The 21901-nt window shown below is 44.9% G+C and overlaps 1 protein-coding gene across 1 annotated transcript in view; it reads left to right on the top strand.

Moving 5' to 3' along the window:
* Positions 1–21901, top strand: part of LOC146008746 (F-box and WD repeat domain containing protein 10B-like) — a 65787-nt gene that overhangs the window by 21979 nt on the left and 21907 nt on the right. Inside the window, exons 5-9 of the mRNA XM_083148380.1 lie at positions 919–1028; positions 2740–2943; positions 5087–5208; positions 7178–7326; positions 21624–21766. Coding sequence (XP_083004506.1) covers positions 919–1028; positions 2740–2943; positions 5087–5208; positions 7178–7326; positions 21624–21766 — 728 coding nt within the window. The remainder of the gene's footprint in view (positions 1–918; positions 1029–2739; positions 2944–5086; positions 5209–7177; positions 7327–21623; positions 21767–21901) is intronic.

The following is a 21901-nucleotide window of genomic DNA, read 5'->3' as shown; positions in this document are numbered from 1 at the left end:
TACTGTGTATAAATATTTTACTGAATGTTAATTAGTTTGTTCCATTTTGTATCACACACATGTGTCTGTGTGTACAGTATTATCCGAGTAATGCAGGTAGTATCTGATTACGTTAGGGGTACAAATCAAGTGTACAGCTGGTCCCAGCAGCCAACTATAATATGCTGCCCTGTACAGGTCCTATGAACCACTTTCCATCTGCCTTTTACAACATTATAGTAACCCTATTGACACAGAAAAGTGGTAGGCAATAATGGGGACCCAATCTTGGATGTTGGGGCAGATTTATTAAGCTCGGTGAAGTGATAATGTGGCTGGTACTTTATCACCAGCCAATCAGCTCCTAACTGTGAAGTTACAGGCTTGGTTTGAAAAATGAAAGGTAGGAGCTGATTGGCCGGTGATAAAGACCAGACACTTTATCACTTCACCGAGCTTAATAAATCTACCCCTCAGTTAGTTGTTAAGTTCCATAGACTTTTTAAGGCAAATGAAGGGGATGTGCATACCACCTCCTGACAGCATTTGCCAGGGCAGATCTAGAGGAACGTTTCAAAGATCCTCTGCAACAGGCAGCCTGATTAAGTCCGAACTTACTCATACTGGTCATCACATGGTGGCTTGCTGGGCCAAGGTAACTGCGCCACTAGGCAATGTCATTGGCCTGGCCACTCCTGGAAAAAGGTGGCCACCTCTGCCTGTCAATTAGCAGACGCATTCGTAAATCTACAATGCGGGACCCGCTGGGAAACTGTAGGACTGATGGGATCAGCAATCAGTCTTGAATGAGGGCCTTTATGCTCAATTATATCTGGCCCTCAGGGGCCACTTGAAATGTGTTACTTGAAAGCAGAATTACCAAAGATTGTGGATTTACACTTATATAAATAACTAGAGGCACTTATTTTTTTTCTGTAGCCTGGGGAGAGTCTGGAAGCAGCATACATTGACATAGAAACCGAGAGGGTATTCCTGGAGGAAAGAAATCTCTTCTGTGGATCATATAATGTTCTCATTCTTACAGGACAGTAAGTCACAATACCATACCTCCCAACAATGCTAATCTGAAAATCAGGACCTGCAGTCTCGAAAAAGGGGGCAGGCTAAGGGGAGAGTGGGTGGACATCGATTAAAGGAGGTGTGGCCCAGTGTAGCAACTTCCATTTTTACCATTTTTTGGGGGGTGTGCCCAGCGCTCTCATAGCGTCTGGGCAGCCCCCGCCCCCCTCCCTAGCTTATTTCCCTCCTCCCTGCAGTGATGAGATGCCGTGCGCAGGGTCACGGCATCTTTTCAGTGATCTCCACTGCTCTGCAAAGTACAACAGCTGTGATCTCCTGCTCCCCCCAACTGTCAGCAGGTGGCAGTGTTTCAGAGACTCACAGACACTAGACATACAGTATATATAGATGATATATATTTAAATGCAAACTACAAACTATGCTATGATACTTCTGTTTGCTTCTCAGTGCTCTCAGCGATACGGTAAGAGTGTGGCATTGATACCGCACAACAATGACATTACCATTACCATACATGCACCATCTCTGCCAGCCACCTTATAGTTTGCTTACTAACCTTCCATCAGCCAAGTGTACATTATAAGAAAAATTATGTGAAAGAAAACATTTCACATTATGATGTTCAGGTAAATGCTACTGAATTGTTTCTTAATGGTGACAATTTCACTACAATCACAGCAGATAAATTATTTTCAACTTACATTTGCCAGCAAATCACCTAATTCACAGAATCAAAATATGTGGGTCAGAAAATGTTATTGATTCCAACTGATTGCCATTAACATGGCAAACTGTCATTTGGGATCCCAGGACAACAGAAAACTGACATTAATGTGCAGATGAAATTACCCGTGGGGTCGTGTGATCTCTGGGTAAAGCACCTGGAGCTATTTAATTAGAGACCGGCAATAAGCTAAGCAGCCCTGAGACCACTGAATGGCAATGATGTAATTACATAATTTCTATCACCAGTTAATTATTATTATAAACAAATCCATACAGTATACAGGAACACAGCCATTTTGAATTTTAGACCAGCTCATACCTGGTAGTCTTCTCGTCTTATTCACCATCATGTAGCACTTTCAGATTTCTAGGCGCACTTTGAACAATATTTTTAGAACAAGAGAGAAAAGGGACTGCTATATAGGGAATGCACTATAAAAAAATGAGGAATCAGAAAACGTAACCTTTATTATTTTATCGTTTAATATTCCCAAATTTACTATATGGGAATTATGATTGGCAGCGAAAAATAGGGGTTAAAAATTTATACATACAAACGTATATACATACATAGTGCTCACTTTGAACAATGCAATATAACTTTTGACATAATTGCCACATGTACTAAAGATTGTACTGAGCTTCCCATATTTTTTTAATGTAACCATGCATGAGCTAAATGGATCAGTATTAAAAAAAAAACTGAAATGTTTTAATGTATTGTAAGGTATGTAATAAAGTGGTAATAGGTTAGTCAGACATTTTTTCAGTAGTTGCACTTCTTGTTTACATGGTGCAGATTGTAGGTTTGTACCTTGATTTTACTTTGAGCAAACCACTCACATGCACTATCACAAAATGGGATACGGTCACTAGGTCGAAACTTACTCCACTGTGTGTAGGCAACAAGCACACTTTAATTGCAAAACATATCCAGAAGTATAATTTGTCATTTTATTTCCAGAAAATACTAACCATTATTTTCACCTCTAGAGAAGATCCTCATAGAGTTATCCACTTTGACGGAGGCCGATTGGTTGCTGTTGGTTCTACAGACCGCAAAGTGAAGCTATTTGATATGGCAGAGATGGCACAAATCCCACCCATTATTCAAGGACACGCTGGGAGCATCCGAGTTGTGCATCTGTGTGAGGAGAGAGGCTTTGTGTTCAGTGGGGGATTTGATCTAAGTATCAGGTACAATTAATAAGTAATTTGCCAATTTTATAAACATGTACAGAGGAAGGCATCCTGTGGTGCTCCTGCTGTTGAAATATACTGTTAATGCTTGCTGGGACTTGTAGTGGCAAAACTGGAGAGTTGTGAAGTGTATTTTTATTTTTATAATATCAGGATGATTGCACCTATACAGTCTAATTATCTAATGCACAAAAATGAGTAATTTTTTATGTACAGTGGCAAGAAAGAGTATGCCAAACCTTTGGATTTACTTTTATTTCTACAAAATGGTCATAAAGGGGAAGATTCTGGTTCACACTCAGTGAACCAAAATTCAGCCCCTGCCCCAATGGTTGGGGTTTGCACATGCGCATTTCTCCGCATGTGCAAATCTTGACTGCAAATTGCTGTGGTGAATTGCACAGTCACCAGGCCATTCGCAGCAGGGAGGGATGGACGGAGGCGGTGGTGGTGCTGGGCCATGGGAAAGCCCAGTGTGTCATGGGTGTCCTCAAGAAAACACTGGTAAACAGGCGGGCTGATGCCTGACAGGGGTGGGAGGCTGACATCACATGACATCAGCCGCCCGCCCTGTCTTCCTCCCAGTGGCCACAAATATAATTCAGTCTCAACTGATTTATATTTGCGAAGGAAGGGGAAATCGTTAGATGGTCGCTGAACATCGAATAATTTCTCCTGCTGTGGGCACATGCGAGGGGATGTGTCTTCCTAACACATCTCCTTGCATGGTTGCGAGGTAAGCTGCGAGCTTCGCAGCTTACTGAGTCAATTAGAATGATTCTTTTAGAACAGTGGTTCCCAACCTCGGTCATCAAGTACCTCCTGTCTGCATAGAAAAAAGAGAAAATACAGGTGCACACTCTAAAGCTGGGTACACACCGAGCAATATGTCATCTGATGCGTGGGTAACGGGTGGTTCAGACTAACATATTGCCAACGTTGCTCCATATGTGTGCTGCAGCAGTCTTATGCAATGTTGTCAGGAATGATGTGCTATAAACAACAAAATTTGTGTGTTACAATGGTGCTGCCAAAAGTTATCCCTCCACCTCCATATACATGCAGTACTTCTCTTTTGTTTTTTGCACTGCTTGACAGGTGGTAGACTTTTCAATGTTCCTAAAACTCAAAATAAACCGACATGGTGCAAAGTAACGTTTTTTTTCAGTTACAATATTTTAAGTTCCTTTTATGCACTCACATGCAGTAGGAGAAATAAAGCTTTGAGATCCATTTAGGACCAAAGATGCTCTCCAGGCTCTTTCCTCTTATTCACGTTCAAATATAGCTCTGGGGAACTCAAAAGAATGGAACATAGTCAATTCCACTTTTTGCAATATAAACAATTTATTATACAGATACACTCACAATAAAAGTAGTTAAAATCGCATATCACCACAATGGGTAAAGAGTCTCCAAACTTTATGTCCCTCTGGATAAGCTGGCAGGTCCGGATACCATCAGCCGTCCAAGGGAACAGGAGAGTGGATGTCCACATTAGGTGATCATGTATGCCTCTGATGTGCTGCACGTCAAACCTAGTGAATTACTTTTAATTTCAGCACATGTTGATTGTTAGCTCTCAAGAAGTTGGCAATACTGATGTGTGCATACTAAGGGCTAATTTACAGTAGTAGACTTTTCCCATTGTAATGGGAAAGTGCAGTACAGCAGATAATAGTGGAGCTGTTTTATCGACTAAATACAATTATTCAGCTTTCAAAGAAACATGAAAGTCTTAACGTGCAACTTCTATAAACAATACAGAAGGCTGTTCTGGTTGGGTGTGGTATGGCGAGACGACAGTTGAGATTCCGACGGTCAGTATGCCCACATCGGAATCCCGACCTCTGGTACTCCGACAGGGGGACTAGCGCAATGAAGCCCCTTGTGGGCTCGGTGGATCGTCACAGTGACACATTGACCTTTGGATTCCCGACTGTCGAGCCGTCATCTGGCACCCATTCTGGTTTATATATGGGCTTGGAACTCCTGTGTGACAGCTATATATTTTTCAGTAGGGAGTGCATTATCTCATATACTACTGTCTTGCAGGAGGTGGGACCTTCACACTGGGGTCTGCCTCAGCTATATATTTATTAGTAGGGAGCGTATTATCTCATATACTCCTTTCTTGCAGGCAGTGGGACCTTCACACTGGAGCCTGCCTCAGAATCTTTCATGGGCACATGAAGACCATAACATGCTTGGATGTACAGGATGATTTACTGGTTTCTGGAGCAAGAGATGGACATGTAAAAGGTAAGCCAGAAGCTGGACACTAGAGAACAATATAAAGAGTATGATAGGATAATGTCACACTGAAGGTGATTCAGAGATGGACGCTAATCATCATGATAAAATATACTAATGCTGCAGAAGACATCTGAGGGCAAATAACGCCTACTGCTGGCATCATGGACAGCTGTCGCAATGATTGCAGCATCAGCCAATTGAGCAAGGCCTGTAATTGTACAACGGAAGATACAGACACTGGTTGTGACACTCCCAGAAAACAGGGACAACACATCCACATTTTTAGAAGCGCTGCCTCTTCCTCACACCCAAACGGCCCGCGGCTTCTCCATCTTAGGCTCCCTACGTGTGACAACACAAGACCTATTCTGCTCTTGTGCAGCAGACATCCAGGCCTAGTTATGAGCCCAGGCCTTGTGGAAGAGACTCCCATTGTCTTAAAATGTGTTGACCAAGTGGAAAGAAGGAGCAGAGCCTGCATGAGCTTCAGATGCCATGGGGAATTCTAGAGTTCTCTTATTTGAACTTCCCACTCTCTGCTCTCATTTGGCAGAGTGATTATCCTGGCACTGATACAGTACAAATATGCTACAAGCTCACTTTTTGGATTCTATGTTACTGCTTGTATTGTATTTTACTAAGATTTAATATTTTTTTTGAGACCATAATAGTTATTTCATGACAGCTATACATAGGCCCTCATTCTGATTGACCCGCAAAGCTGCAAAACGCCACCCGCCGACCATCGAATGATTTCTCTAGCACTCGTAGATCTTAGACACTCTCTGGTACAGGAAGCGGGCATGCAGCTGACATTCCGTGACGTCCGCTGCCCATCCCCGGCTCATTTCCGTGGGAACGCCAGGCATTTTCAAGGGAATGCCCATGAAGCGCTAGGCGTTCCCATGGGCCTTACCCGTGGCCACCACCCAATGCCCCACACCAGCACTGCTATGTGTGAACTGGCCGGCAGTTTGCCCTACCCGTGCGCACAAAGTTTATACGCATACGCAGTAGCTAAACATTGCTATCCTGAGCGTATGTGCAGGGGAGCGATTAGACTCAGGGGAATTAGAATCAGGGCCATAGTCTCAAAGACTGTCTGGGCCATTTATCTGTATGGTCAATGCCATATTTAAAAGCAACAAAACCGACCTGGTGTTGCCTTGTAAATTATTACAATATTACAATTACAATATGGCCATTCTCGGACTAAGGGGCCGATTCTAGATCACTCGTAGTGATCCGAATTTGGACCCTACACCAATGGTCGGGGTTTATGCATGCGCATTTCTGAGCATGTGCAAACCCTGACTGCAAATGGCTGTGGCGAGTTACACAGCGGGGTGGGAGCGATGGGGGCAGGGATTGTCCATGGGAACACCCAGCATTTCATGGGCGTCCCCATGAAAACTCTGGGGCTTTCCATGGCTATGCGGGTGGGCCGATGCCTGCCGGGGGTGGGCGGCTGGCGTCACAGGAAGTCAGCTGCCTGCCCCGTCTTTGGGCAGGCACAGGCAAATAATAATCAGTTCAGACTGTCTTTCATTTGCGAAGCCAGGAGAAATCATTCGATGGTTGGCAACCATCAAATGATTTCTCCTGCAGCGGTGGCATGCATGGGAATATATTTTTGTTACACATCCCCCCGCATGTTTCCGAGGGGAATCATCGGCGGCAGGGGGCGGGTATTTAGCGTGGCCCATTCTCTGTTGCTTGATAAGCTGCTCTGTTCGCAGCTTAACAAGCAAACCAGAATCAGGCCCTAAACTCCAGTCAAGGCCTTTATTACATTTACCTCATAAATAACCCTTTCCGGTTGTTTTTATATTTCTGACTTATCAATTTTACAATGTTTTATTATAATGTCACAATTGTTACCGTCAAAAAAACCTAACATGCATAAAATGTAAATACTTGTAAAAAAATGTCCAAAAAAATTTGATAAAGGCATCTTTGTTTCTCTTGATGACAGTGTGGAATGTAACTTCTGGAAAATGCCTGCGGACATTTAAACACAAAGACGCTGTTCTGGCTGTTAAACTCAAAGAGAAGTTGGTGGTGAGCGGCTGTGAGAAAGGTCTTGTCAAAGTTTGGCACCTCGAAACTGCAGTTGTAATCAAGGTAACTAAGGGGCAGGACTGCTAAGTCATTTTACTTTACACTTTTCAATTCAACTAGACACATTCATTTTTGAATAATATGACAAATGTATACTCAGTCTGTTGAACACTATCATAACACCAGGCAAGCACCCCCAGGTGGCCAAGCAGAGTGCTGGGACACGGAGCTGCTTGGCTAGCCCATCTCTGTATGTTGTCAGACCAGCATAGCAGGACCAGGCTTTTGGCCTTGCTGGCATTTGCCTGATGGCCAGTCCAGTACTGCATGTCTTTAATGTGTCATGGCAGAAAAAAAAGGTTGCAAATTACTGCTCCAAAGTATAGGTCTATTTCCTAGTGAAAAAGGACCTGCCTGGTGACAAAGCAGAACAGGAGAGGAGCAAGTTCCAAAGAGGAGGGTGTTTCCTGGGCGTGCCCAACAAAAATGGTGGGTGCGCCCAGGAAAACGGTGGGCGTCCTCAAGCAAACACAGTTGGATGTTAGTTGCCCGCCCCATTCTTGGACCCGTTCGCTGCAAATATAGGTCAGTCAAGACATATTTGCAAAGAGGGGGAAAAACAGGGTAAATATAAATAGTTGCATCAGGGGACAGGACACTGAAGCAATCATCAGGGTGGCAGTGGTATATATATTCTAAGAAAGGCACATGAGGAGAGAGGGCCCTGCTCGTGAGAGCTTACATTCTAAAGGGGAAGTTTAGACAGACAGGTGTGACACAGAAGGGGAAGAAGTGAGCATAAACAGTAGGTTAGGATGAGAGATGTCAGGTTTTATGCAGGAGGGTGGGAAGAGGACAGCTTAGTCTTTGATATTTTAAGTCTGAAAAAGCGCTTGGTCATCCAAGAGTAGACAGCAGAGATACAATTGGAGATATGAGTGAGGATAGAGGGAGAGAGATCAGGAAAGGAGTGGTAGATTTCAGTGTTATCGGCATAGATGTGATAGTGGAAGTCGAGTGAGCAAATGAGCTCACCCGGGGCATTATTCTGATCGGAGCGGCCAAACGTGCGTACGTTCACTATTACCGCACGCTAGCCGTACGCGGCCGTTGGGGTTAAGTCCACCCACAAATCAGCCGCTTACGTACGGGCAGAAATACCGTAGAAGGGGAGTGGCGTACAAATGAGCGTACGGCAACGTACGCGGACGGGCCAGCCCTTGCACTCCGACAACAGGCGTACAACTGAGCGTACGGCGCCGTGTACGGCCGTCTTTCCTCCGTCTCCCCACCGACTTCTTGCGGAGATCTGAGCGTACGCCAGTTTGCACGGACGGGTCCCTATTGTTTTCAATGGAAAACTCAGCTTATGTCACCGCTCGTGAGAGTGAGCGTACGTCCGTGCACGCTGGCATACCCTTCACATATATGGACCTGCAAATCTTGCCTCTCAACTACTAATCTGACAATTGATTAATTAATCTATTTGTTATTCAATTATTGTTTTCTATTAACTCAATTGTCTACCTTAATAAAGACCTAATAAAACTACATTTGAACCCACATTACATGTATATTTGTTATGTTCTAATGTGGCATTTTAATCACTATCTATGTGTCCCCATATTGCTGTTACTTTTAAATCAAGTTATGTTGGTGTTTCTGTATATGTACTAAATTATGTCCGTAATTAGTTTGTCCAAAATGTGTAACATGTATACCTACCCTGATGTTATGTGTGATGTTTTAATCGAACAACATTAAACATTCATGCATTTTCACTATGTGTTATTTTACTCAAAAACACACACATTCACACATCAATCATTACCCCTCACCTCAAATGACAAGTATAACTTACAGTACACATCTGTATGTACCTACCCTTACACGCCCTCTAACATATTTATTATTAAAAACACAGGCAATTTCGAACTGTAATCAAACTTTTATTTTATACAAAAATAAAAAGGGGGGGGGATAAATAAAAAATTAAAGGCGGGCCTCCAGAAGGCCAAAAAGGAGCTGGAGGTACACGAGGGTCAGCATGATCTCCCGTATTAGGGCTGCCACCTCCTCCTGCTGCTGTTCAGTGTCTGTAATGAAGGGATAAAACAAAAAATTAATATATAACATACACAAATGTTTGTTGTATTTGTACATAATAAAAAGTTCTGAGTTATGTGTGAAGGGCACATACATTTAGAAACTACATTGAAGATGGGTCTGCTGTAAACACAGTACTAAAAAATAATATGTTAACACACACATACTGTACATAGTAAATAACATTAATTCAATTACTCCTTCATCAATGAATGTATGCTGTATCCCAATTGTTACTTTGGTTTTGGGGGACTGTCCTCTAACCTCACAATTAGCCTGTGCTATTTAAGGGTTATGACATTGTTGTGGCTTAAGCACTCCTTAGTATTTTAAATTTAGGACATTGCTGTACAAATTATAGGCCTACAGCTATGTTTGTAAAGCATGCATCCGCATGGCCTCACACACTATTACCAAAACAATCTCTACATTTAAGTTGCACCAGTGGCAGATTAAGCCTTTGGGGGGCCCGGGGTACTTTAGAGCGGGGGGCCCCCTTGCACTTGTCATTACTGGCCGCACACTGCATGGGCGAATATTATACTGTCAAAACATAGAGTAAAGGCAGAATAAACTTGGTCAATGGTTACCTGCAGGGGATATATATATATATATATATATATATATATATATATATATATATATATATAGACAGGGGGTTGGCGGCACTCGGAATAATAATAGACCCCATATATATATATATATACACACACCACATGAAAAGCCTGTGTTTGTCCCTCTGCCCCTTACTCTGGAGGAGACCTCACAGTCCTAGTGCTGCCTCTGATTAAAAACCCTCCTATGACTAAGCTGCTGCTGCTGTTCTCCATGGACCTGAGAAGCATGTAATGAGCTCCACCAATCAGAGCTCAGCACAAACTTCTCAGCCTCTGTCCTCTGGTGCAAAGTGTCATGGGACTTAGTCAACTCCCAGAAATGCACTGCACACTTGTGCAATCAGTGTGCCTTGGCTCCCGATGCTCAGCACCATAAATCATTGTCACATTGGCAGATAGGTGAAGCTGCAGCACTACCCCACCCATGCACAAAACATTTAGCTAAAAAAAAAAAAACATAACTTAAACATTTTATTTTTAAAAAATACATGACAACCACAGGGGGCCCCTAGCTAGAGGGGGGCCCAGGGGCACTGACCCCTTGCGCCTCCATTATAATCCGGCCCTGTGTTGCACATCATGCTGGGAACTGGAGTTACCCAACACCTGGAGCCACATAACTACCACACCACTAATGTCGGATATCTCATTGGATGTACTGTTATGTCAATTATTCAAGGGGTGAGGCATGGCCACACTCAAAAAAACCACCAAGGGGAGCCTTGTTCCTGGAGAAGGACAGGACACACCTCATGGTCGGCCTGCAGTGATATGTTGCAACTAATGTTGATGTTGGATACACATATGTGGTTGTTGTGATTGTTTATGTGTAGAAATGTGTAGGTCAACATTAGACACATTATTTACTTACGGCTACTTGAGCCATCCTGGTTGCCGCTGGTTGGCTGTGCAGTGGTTGGGGGGGTCAGGAGCAAGGTGGATGGTCCTGGAGTTTGGCCCGAGGTAGTGGGTGTGAGTGGGGAGTGGAGAGGTTTGGGGGTGGGTGGTGGAGAGGTGTAGGGGGGTAGGAAATGGGGTGGGGAGGGGGGGGGGGGTGGGGGTTGTGGAGGGGGTGGGGGTTGTGGAGGGGGTGGGGGTTGTGGAGGGGGAAGGGGATGGGGAAATGGTGTGGGTCCAAACTGCACCCATTGTCTCCAGTGTTGGGGAGGGGGTGTGGGTTGGGGAGGGGGTTGTGGAGGGGGTGGGGGTTGTGGAGGGGGTGGGGGTTGTGGAGGGGGAAGGGGATGGGGAAATGGTGTGGGTCCAAACTGCACCCAGTGTCTCCTCTTCTTCCTCCTCCTCTTCTTCCTCCTCCTCTTCTTCCTCCTCCTCCTCTTCCTCTTTCTTCTCCTCCTCCTCCTCCTCTTCCTCCTCCTCTTCTTCCTCCTCCTCCTCTTCCTCCTCCAGGGCTGCCTGGTCCCGGGCTGCCTGGTCCCGGGCTGCCTGCTCCCGGGCTTCCATACGTGCCCTTGCCCGTGCTGAAATGTTCATGTTGATGGCATAGAAATCGAAGATTGGGTTTCATAAAAAAGGGGGAAAGAAAAATTCACATTAGTCATGCTCATAACCTTCAAAATTATCATTGCTGTGATATTTCAGACATTTATCATGCAAACTATTTGATATCCTACACCCAAAAACTGATCAACTACTTAAACCCCCCCCCCCTATACACCCCCTATACACCCATATACCCCCATATACCCCCATATACACCCATATACACCCCCATACACCCATATACACCCATATACACCCCCATATACACCCCATATACCCCCCATATACACCCCCATACACCCATATACACCCCATATACCCCCCCATATACACCCCCATACACCCATATACCCCCATATACCCCCATATACACCCATATACACCCATATACACCCATATACACCCCATATACCCCCCATATACACCCATATACACCCCCATATACCCCCCATATACCCCCCATACACCCATATACACCCATATACACCCATATACACCCCATATACCCCCCATATACACCCCCATACACCCATATACACCCATATACACCCCATATACCCCCCATATACACCCCCATATACACCCCCATACACCCATATACACCCCCATATACCCCCCATATACACCCCATATACCCCCCATATACACCCCCATACACCCCCATACTCAGGAACATATTTATAAAAAGTACACAAAACATTGCTAAAAAACGCTGACATACTAGTAATCAAAACTTACATCGGGCAATATGGCGGCGAAGGCTGCTGAGAAGAACCGGCTGCCGCCGGCGCAGGTCTGACCAGCGCCGCTCAACCTGCCCCAGGCTTCTGCGGACGCCGGTCGTAGAGAAGATCAGGCGGCGGGCAGCAGTATACGCCCGCCGCTTGTCGGCATTGCTAACATATGGGCCCCTGGGCCCCAGGTGACGGTCCATAACGTCGACCAGGGCCAACAGCTCAGGGGTGGAAAATGGCCTAGCTCTGTTGGAAGTCATATTGGCAATGGCGCAGTTATTAATTGCAGGTACATATATCACTTTTGGTGCTTGCTGATTGGTGTAAAAAATTGTTTGTTTGGTATTAACTTTATTAATCCCTCTTACAGTAACAAACTGGATGCGAATAGAAACTTACGCGGACCGTTCCGATATACACACACCACAACCAACAGCATAAATTCAATGAAGAGAGAAGTACTGTATTTACAGTGTGCGGAAAATAATACACGCAACCCTCTACTTATAACTACGCTGCTTAAAGGGGGCATGATGCACCGATATGCATGGAGAGGAGTACTGTATATACAGTAGGCGCAAAATAATACACGCAACCCTCTACTTATAACTACGCTGCCTAAAGGGCCACAATGCAACATGTTGCTGTATGACAATTTCATACACATTACATATGTAAGGAAAACATTATAACGTGATGTTTTGAAATGTGACTCACAAAGCATACACGAACTCCAACAGATACCAGCTGACAACACTCGTCATTGGAATGACAGGTGCCCACATTTCACGATGTAGCACAATGCTCCACAACCTGTGTATGTGCATATACAGGTGTTTGATCAGGTGCGTTGAGACCTGCGTAATTTAAGCGGGAATTATCGGCGGGAAATATCGGCGTAAATTTGCATCTATATTGCGTGGAAAAATATACGCCCCCTTGTTCATGGCGGGAAATTAACATATAAATATTCAGTCAGATGCAGGCCACAATTGCTGCAAACATGTCTGACTCTGACGATTCAGCAGCAGAGGACGCTCTGCAGAGAGCTACAGCACAATCCCTGCTTGATGCACTGAACAAGAGGGAACAGGAGCGGAGAAGGAGGGCCCAAGAGAGGAGTAGCCTGCAAGATCAAGCGGGCCCCTCAGTAACAGGCCCTGGTGAACCTCCACCAGCTCCACAAGGGCCAAGCAACCAGCCAGAACAAGAGGTTGCATCTCTCCAAACAGGTGTGACCCAGCAGGTGCATGGTGAGAGAACTGGGGCCACCAGAAAACGTGCTGCAACATCTAGGGTGATGACTGAGCAGGATACCACCACCAGAAAGAGAAACCCTGCATTTGTAGAGGCCGAAATGCGAATTCTAGTGCCCAGGGCACGCGAATGGATTGAATTGGCAACCAGGAAGCCGGGTGCCAGTGCAAGGCGAAACCTTTGGGACAAGATCACAGAGGAAGTGAACCAGGTGTCACCAGTGGTCAGAACTTGGGACGCGGTGAAGAAAAGGTTAGTGTGTTTGTCAGGGCAATTTTTCAGCAGTCTCCAGCAGTAACTGAGGCCCTTATTCTAGTTCACTCTTTCTGACCAAATATTTCTTAGATGGACAAAACCATGTGCACTGCAGGTGAGGCAGGTGTTACTTGTGCAGAGATAATCAGATTTGGGTGGGGTTTTACACCTGCCTCACCTGCAGTGCACATGGTTTTGTCCATCAAAGAAATATTTGGGCAGAAAGAGTGAACTAGAATAAGGGCCTCAGTTCCTGCTGGAGACTGCTGAAAAATTGCCCTGGTCTTTGTCCCCCTGATGTCATATGTGTGTACATATGTTACATGTATGTTTTGAGACTAATAGAAAGGTGTGTTTGTAGATAGTGCTACACTTCAATGTCCCATGTGAACACAACCATGTCTAATAACCCACATTGATATATGAAACATGCACCATTGGTGTGATGTGAGGTTATGGGCACAGTTCTGCTCATGTGAAGTATGTGATGGGACAAGAGAAAGTGTTTTTTTGAAAGAGTTGTTGTAACATGTTCCATATGATGCTACTGAAACAAGAATGAGCAAACTGTGCACATGTAGCTGGTGAGAAACTACACATCCCAGTATGCCATTCCATAGTTAAATTACTCCATAATAACCACATTGTCAAGCTATGGTGGAATGTGTAGTTTCACACCAGGTGGAGGTGCCTAATTTGGCCATGGATGATGTCATTTCTGCATAGTGATGTATGTATGTGCATTTAGTGGCCTAATGAATGAGATGAGACACTGAAATGCCTCCTAATTGAGACATGAATGTGTGTGTGGGACACATATGGCAAAAAAACATAAGATCACCCACACTAGGAAATGTCACGTAGCTAGGGGTACCACCTAGTCCCTTTAATTCCGGACACATATTAATTACACAGGTTCTGTGGCTGGCTGACTTCAAGACTCCACTTCACCTAATTTTAAACTGCCACAGAACCTGTGTAAGTAACATGTGTCCGGAATTAAAGGGACTAGGTGGTAAGCCTACACGTAGCACAGTGGTGCACATATCTCATGGTGATATTTGTATTTTTAAACTTGTAGGTGGACTGACTTCAAAAGTGCACTGAAGAGGAAGATGACTGACCGGTACAACCACAGCATGTCCACCGGGAGAGGTCCTATGCCTGACCATTTGGAGTATACCCCCCTGGAGCTGGACTCCTGTGACGTGATCGATGTGGGGGAGATCAGGGGGATCTCCAATATGGACAGTGAGCTCCCGGCGGAGGTCTTTGCTGCTGCTTTTGATGGTAAGTCACAGTAATGCATTGTATTTAGAAAGATATTTTTTATTGCGTATGTGATGGTGACATTGTTTTCAATTCTTATCCTAGCAGAAGCAGAAAGCCAGGATGTACCGGCAGCATCTTCCTCTGCAGAGCCACAGGTGGAGCAAGTGGTCCAGCCTCCACCAAGACGTCGCCCCCAGCCCCAGCCACAGGAGACATGGAATGAGAGCCTGTTGGTGACGCTGGACAGGATCGAGCAGCAAGGGGTGGATGCTGCGATCCGTCAGCAGCAGGTGGCGGATTTTCTGGCGGAGTGGAAGGCCACAAACCAGCTGCAGGTTGAGGCCTTGAACCGCATTAATGAAACTCTGGCGGCTGGCATGCTAAGCATTGGCCAACACCTCAGCCGCCAGAATGAACTTCTTGCGGAGCAGCTGTCCACCGCCAGGTCCCTAAGGGACAATCCCCCATCTGCTGCCCCACCCCAAGCTGCTCCCCAACCTTCCACCTCAGCTGACCCTCCTGTGTCGACTAGGGGAAGACGCCGAAAGCCAGCTGAGCCAAAGGCCCCTGTCCCCAAGGCCCCATCTAAAAGGGGCAAAAAAGGGCCCAAATGAGACCTGGTTCACTTCCTCTGTGGTTGGAGGCCAAAGGTTTAAATTGCACTGGACATCCGCTTCCTGAGTTGGCCATCGATCCATTTGCGTGCCATGGGCATGAAAGTTCGTATTTTGACCTCTACAAATGCAGGATTTTTTTTTTTGGTGGTGTGTATCTTGCTTAGTATTCACCCTGGTTGTTGCAGTACGTATTCTGGTGTCCCCATTTCTTTCACCATTGCATTTGCAGGGTAACACATGTTTGGAGATATGCAACCTCTTGTTCTGGCTGTTTTATTATTTGTGTGTCTATTTTATTTGTTTATTTGATTTCTCACATTAAAGTGTCAAGCTGTGATGCTGAACAGCAAATAAATTTATTTTACAAATTAAATCTAAATTGTGGTATGTGTCATTTCTTGTGTGAAACAAATACTAGATTTATGTGTACTTACTGACCAGGGTATTTTTGAACATTTGTTGAAGTGTGGTCGAAGTTTCCCATGTGTAACCCTCTCCATGGCCATTCCCATGTTCCTATCCAACTTTTCCCTGCTAATTAGTTTGTGTCAGCACATGTGCAGAGCAACTTAATAGGTGAGAAAGCAGTTTGTGTGCAGGTGAGGTAGCTCCTACAGTAGTAGGTAAAAGCAGGTCCAGAACAATGCTTTCCTCATGGAGTGGGTGAGGCAGACAAACAAGGGTGAAAAGGTACATTTGTGTAGGAATGCATATGTGTCCTCCCTAAAAAAAGATGTGTGAATGGGCCAAACATGATAAATTAGCTTGTGAACAAACATGCATAACTTTTTAAATATATATGATTTGACAGTGTCATAAGCAGATGTAGGAATCCTTTGTTAGAGAGATGAGAGTGCAATAATGTGATTGGTGGCATCTTACATCCAGAGTGTAGTCAAATCCAAATCATAGCAGATGAGATAGTGGTACAGGTCATTATTTTGGGTACTATACAAAGATTGTGTGCAAAATAGTGGTCATGGGCTTAAAACATTGCTGAAACATCCTTTGTAGGTGTTAGATGTGGTTTATGTTATTGTATCCTAAATACAAAACCTATGTTAGTATTAGAGTGAACACGTTGACACATGTCGACTTGTGTAGATTGAGTGTGCTACTGCGTAAAGTCTATGAAAGCAGGTAGTGAATGTGTCTAACTGTTTAGCAAATACCTACCTTAGCGTATAAAAAGATTCTTACCTTAAATTAAACAAACCTTTAAATGTGGAGAAGTATAGAAACATAAGCTTCCAATGTGTTTGCGTGCTGTATGTGTGGCTTGCAGGCAGTGAAATCATGGTTTGGAGTTAATAGACTGCAGCATTGCTTATTACATTCAGGTGTATGTGTTTGAGTAGTAATCAGCGTTAATTAGCCAACTCAGGCGCACGCTGGCATGCGGTATCTGTAGGGGTGGTTTGAGCTGGCGGTTGGCGGCCGCCTGTTTGGTGTCCGAAATGAACGGTGCCTTAGTCGATCGTGCGGTAGTAGCACCGCTCATTTTTGGTGCACACCCCCGTGTACGCCCATATTTATGCCCATTTTCCCTCATTATTTCGGCCGCTCCCATCAACACGCCCCTATGCCGCCCCATTACCCGTACACTCGCGTACAGGTTTTTTCGCACGTTGAGACACCGGCCGTAAGCGTTGTGGAGTGTTCGCGCCGGCGCATTAGCGTATCTGCACATGCGCAGATCGTGAAAAACCCCGGGACGTACGCGTACGGCCCGGCCGCTCAAACCAGAATAAGGCCCAGAGAGGACATGTAGAGATAGAGAAGAAGAGGACCAAGAATAAAATGTTGGGGGACACCTACTATCAATGAAAGAGCAGGAGAGATGAAGTCATTAGATGTACAGCTGTGCATTTTCAAAACTGACAGTGCAAATACAAGCATTAACAGATATTCAAAGTTTTAGCATATGTAAAAATGGTGATATTATGGATGAATAGCCAGATTAAGCAGCCAGGAGTATTATGTTGTGAGTGAAATGAGCTTGCTCAATGCAGTCCTTTGGTTTTCTGAGTTGCTGTTGTTTTCTGTCCTTCTGTTTCACTTTGGTGTTACGCCGGTATAACGCTGCAGTTATGTTTCAATTATGCTGACCATGGCATTCCAAGATACCAAGTTGGTTGACAGTTTCTGTCCAGGCTAAATCCAGGTTGAAGTTATGGGGGAAATTTACTAATATGAATTTGTAAAAAAAATAGGTGTATTCGGGGATAGGCAGAAATACACCTATTTTTTACACATTTGTATTTTCGGGATTTACTATCCCAAAAATACAGCAATTTGTATTCCAAAAGATGGGACATTCGTATTTGTATTTACAAATACGAATGTCTACACCATCGATAGAATATGACAGGAATCACCATTCAAATGAATGGTGGTTCCTGATTTACTAAGCAGCCGTATTGATAATACGGCTGCTAATTGGCGTGAAACAGCCTCGAAAATACGGCAGGAAAATACACCTTGATTTCCCTGTCGTATTTGCTTTAAGCCTGCATGGATCACTCAGATCCGTGCAGGCTTTAGTGTAAAAAAAAAATAGAAAAATAAATAAATACAAAAACAGCGTGGGGTCCCCCACACAGCTGTAACCAGCACCAGGCTGAAAGAGCCGGGGCCGGTAATTAAAAATCAGGGAACCCGACAAATAGGGGTTCCCCGATTTTTAACAAAAAGCCCCAGGCTCCAGGTCTGGAGCTGGTTCCCAAAATACGGGGGACAAAATGACTATGGGTCCCCGTATTTTAAGAACCAGCCCCAGGCCAAACCAGCCAGCAGGGTAATGTCACAGCCGGGGGACAATTATTATATAAGGTCCCAAAACATTCACCCTACCGACCAGTCAGCCTGGCCAGGGGCCCTGGGGGAGTGGGGACCCCCCAATAAAGGGGTCCCCCCCTCCAGGACTTACCTGACCAGGCTGAAGCCTGGTGCTGTCCCCGGTGGCCCTGTGCGGTGGCCACCGGGCTGATTCTGGGTAAAAGAATAGATGAAAAACTATTGTTTAAAACTGTGGAACTATGAGTCCCAGCAAACCTCCCCTGCAAGCTGGGACTTGGAGAACCACAAGTCCCAGCCTGCGGTGCATTAAAGGGCCAGCTGGCACTTGTAGTTCCACAGTAATAAAAATAGTACTAGCGGCTGTATATATGGCCAGCTAATACGAATTAGTACGACATCGGAGGGTTACAAAGCAGTCGTATTTGACTGCTTTGTAAATTCGGTACTTATGTAGTATCTGGGCTGCCGATTTTTTGATTGTATGCCTTAACTTAAGGCATACAATCAGTGCGATGCGATATCGCATCGCATCGCATGCGACCATATCGCATGCGATGCGATGACCCGATTTTTCCATAGGATTAAATGTTAAAATGGACTGAGTCCATTTTAACATGGAATTCAATGGGAAAAAGGGGTCCTTTTCATACCCCTACTATCCAAGTGGGCATGGAGTTGGATATAAACCTGTGGCGAGCGTAGCGAGCCACCGAGTCCGAAGCGTGGCGAGCGAAGCGAGCCCCGCGAGGGGACGATATTCTGTGTCCGCTCGCCACGCTTCGGGCTCGGTGGCTCGCTACGCTCGCCACAGGTTTATATCCAACTCCATGCCCACTTGGATAGTAGGGGTATGAAAAGGACCCCTTTTTCCCATTGAATTCCATGTTAAAATGGACTCAGTCCATTTTAACATTGAATCCTATGGAAAAATCGGGTCCATTGCATCGCATCGCATGCGATATGGTCGTATGCGATGCGATGGACCCGATTTCAAAATCGGCAGGCCAGATACTACATAAGTACCGTAAATTCCCCTCCGGAACACAACTGTGCATACGGCTGAAACAGTCGTATGCAGTCGTAGGGAAAATACTAATACGAAAAACTAGGTTTTTCATATTAGTAAATTTCCCCCTATGTAACAGTTTTCTCTCTACTTAAAAATCTTCCTACTTTATAATCTGACAAAATATCTATAGTCAGCTTTCAATTGTAAGCCATGGCTGTAGTCAGCCTTCTATCCTCAATAAGTACTAAAAGCTATTTGTAAGTTAATTGATTGAGACCCCCCACCCAGCCAGTGCTCCTCTCCTACTAGCAATTAAACTAAGATAAACAAATGGTAAAAGGTTACATACCATCCCGGACACTAATAAATACTAACTTGTTTTAAATCTTAATACAATTGCATAATTACCTATGATAATGCAGTATGCAAGGCAGTGTGATGCTGACTCAATACTGGCAATGACAAAGTTAAATACCTGTAATGAGATGAATAAGAAGAAGACAGGCGTTACATCACAGTTGTTCCAGGCTAAGTCCAGGCTTAAGTTATGTAACTGTTTTCGGTACTTGTTTCCTAGCACGGCGCCCACGATTTTCATCTTATGCCATCGTATCGATCGGATCACATGCGACCCGATCGCATGCGATGCGATCAGACCCAATTTTTTATTGTACAGGCACCCTGATGGGTGATTACTATGTCAAATGCACCCCCATTGTTAATGCCACCCCCACTATCAACACCAACCCGAAGTGTGGCGAGCGCAACGAGCCCGCGCGAGGTGGCGCTACGCGTCCTCTGACCTTTTCATACCCCCACTATCCACATCAGCGTGGAGTTGATTTTATATAGTGCGGCGAGCGCAGCGAGCCTCGCAAGGGGATGCTGATTACTTCACATGTATTCCGCGGCCGCTCGCCACGCTTTGGGCTTGGTGGCTCGCTGCGCTCGCCACACTATATAAAATCAACTCCAAGCCGACGTAGATAGTGGGGGTTTGAAAAGGTCGGAGGACGCGTACCGTCGCCGCTCGCCACGCTTCGGGTTGGCGTTGATAGTGGGGGTGACGTTAACAATGGGGGTGCATTTAACATAGTAATCACCCATCAGGGTGCCTGTACAATTAAAAATCGGGTCTGATCGCATCGTATGCCATTGTAATGGCATGCGATGCGACGCAATATTAAAATTGTACAGTGCAGGTCTTAGGACCCAAAAATCGGGTCCCATCGCATACCTTAATAAGTGGTATGTGAAGGCATACGATGGGCGCCGTGCTAGGAAACAAGTACCCTGTTTTCTCCCTACTTAAAAAATCTTTCAACTTTAATATCTGACAAAATATCTATAGTCAGCTTTCAATTATCAGCCATGGCTGTAGTCAGCCTTCTATCCTCAGTAATTACTAAAAGCTACTTCCCCTGCGACTGGATATTTATTTAGGTACGGGTATCACTACACGTAGGGCCTGATTCAGTAACGCTTGCTAAGCAGCGGTCCCTTGCTGTATAGCGAGCGGCTTCATTCCATCCGTCCCCTCGCTGCTGAATCCCCTCGGTACCATGCAAGGGGATGTTTGGGAACATATCCCCTCACATCTGCCCGAAGGGGAGAGAAATCATTCATTGGCTGCAGAGCTAGAGCAGGGCACACTTCCACCCTGTGCTACCCCCATTCTCCAAACACATGATGTCACACAAGGGCCACCCCCATGAGAAAGAACAGAGTTTCCCAAAAGCTCCAGGATGCACTACACTACGCAGGGTGTGCACGCCTGCGTTTTCCAAACCGCTCCCCCTAAACACTCCATTTACACCTCCATACGGTCACTTCCTCTCACTTTTCCATGAAGTCCTCATTGGGATCGCAGTGGCATGTTTACACATGTGCATTGTGATCGCGGTAAATGCGCAGTTTGCCGATAATTGACGTGTTACATGATAATTAGTCATTGCATAGAAACATGAATTAGGACCAGAATTTAGCTCTGGGTCTTCAAAATGTAACATAAATATCCAATAACGTCTATGTGTAAAAAGCATGTACATGTGAAATAGTAGTTATCTGACTGTCCTGTGTAAATATTTTCTATAATGGTTATCACTTCTTTGTTAATTTTAAGCATCTAAATGTAATTTCTGCAAATGGTGTATACTTTGAAATACATTAATAATTTGCATTATTTTCTAATTAGACATTAACAGGTCACCAGGGAGCAATAAAGTGCCTTTCCTTTGACCAATGGCACCTGGTGTCTGGAAGTGCGGATGGATATGCCATTGCCTGGAGCATGATGGGAACTTTTAACAAGAATTTAATGAGCTTCAGGCATCCAAAGTAAGGCACTAAAATAAGACTGCCTAAGGAAAATATGAAGCCATCGCCCACTGGCATATCTATAATGGGTTTACAGTGTGGGATTCACACAGACCCCTAAATCCAGGGAGGCCCACAACGCACACCCTTCACCCA

Source organism: Crinia signifera, chromosome 6 (assembly GCF_055691185.1).
Source record: "Crinia signifera chromosome 6, ASM5569118v1, whole genome shotgun sequence".
NCBI lineage: Eukaryota > Metazoa > Chordata > Amphibia > Anura > Myobatrachidae > Crinia > Crinia signifera.
This window is presented reverse-complemented; position numbering and strand designations above follow the sequence as displayed.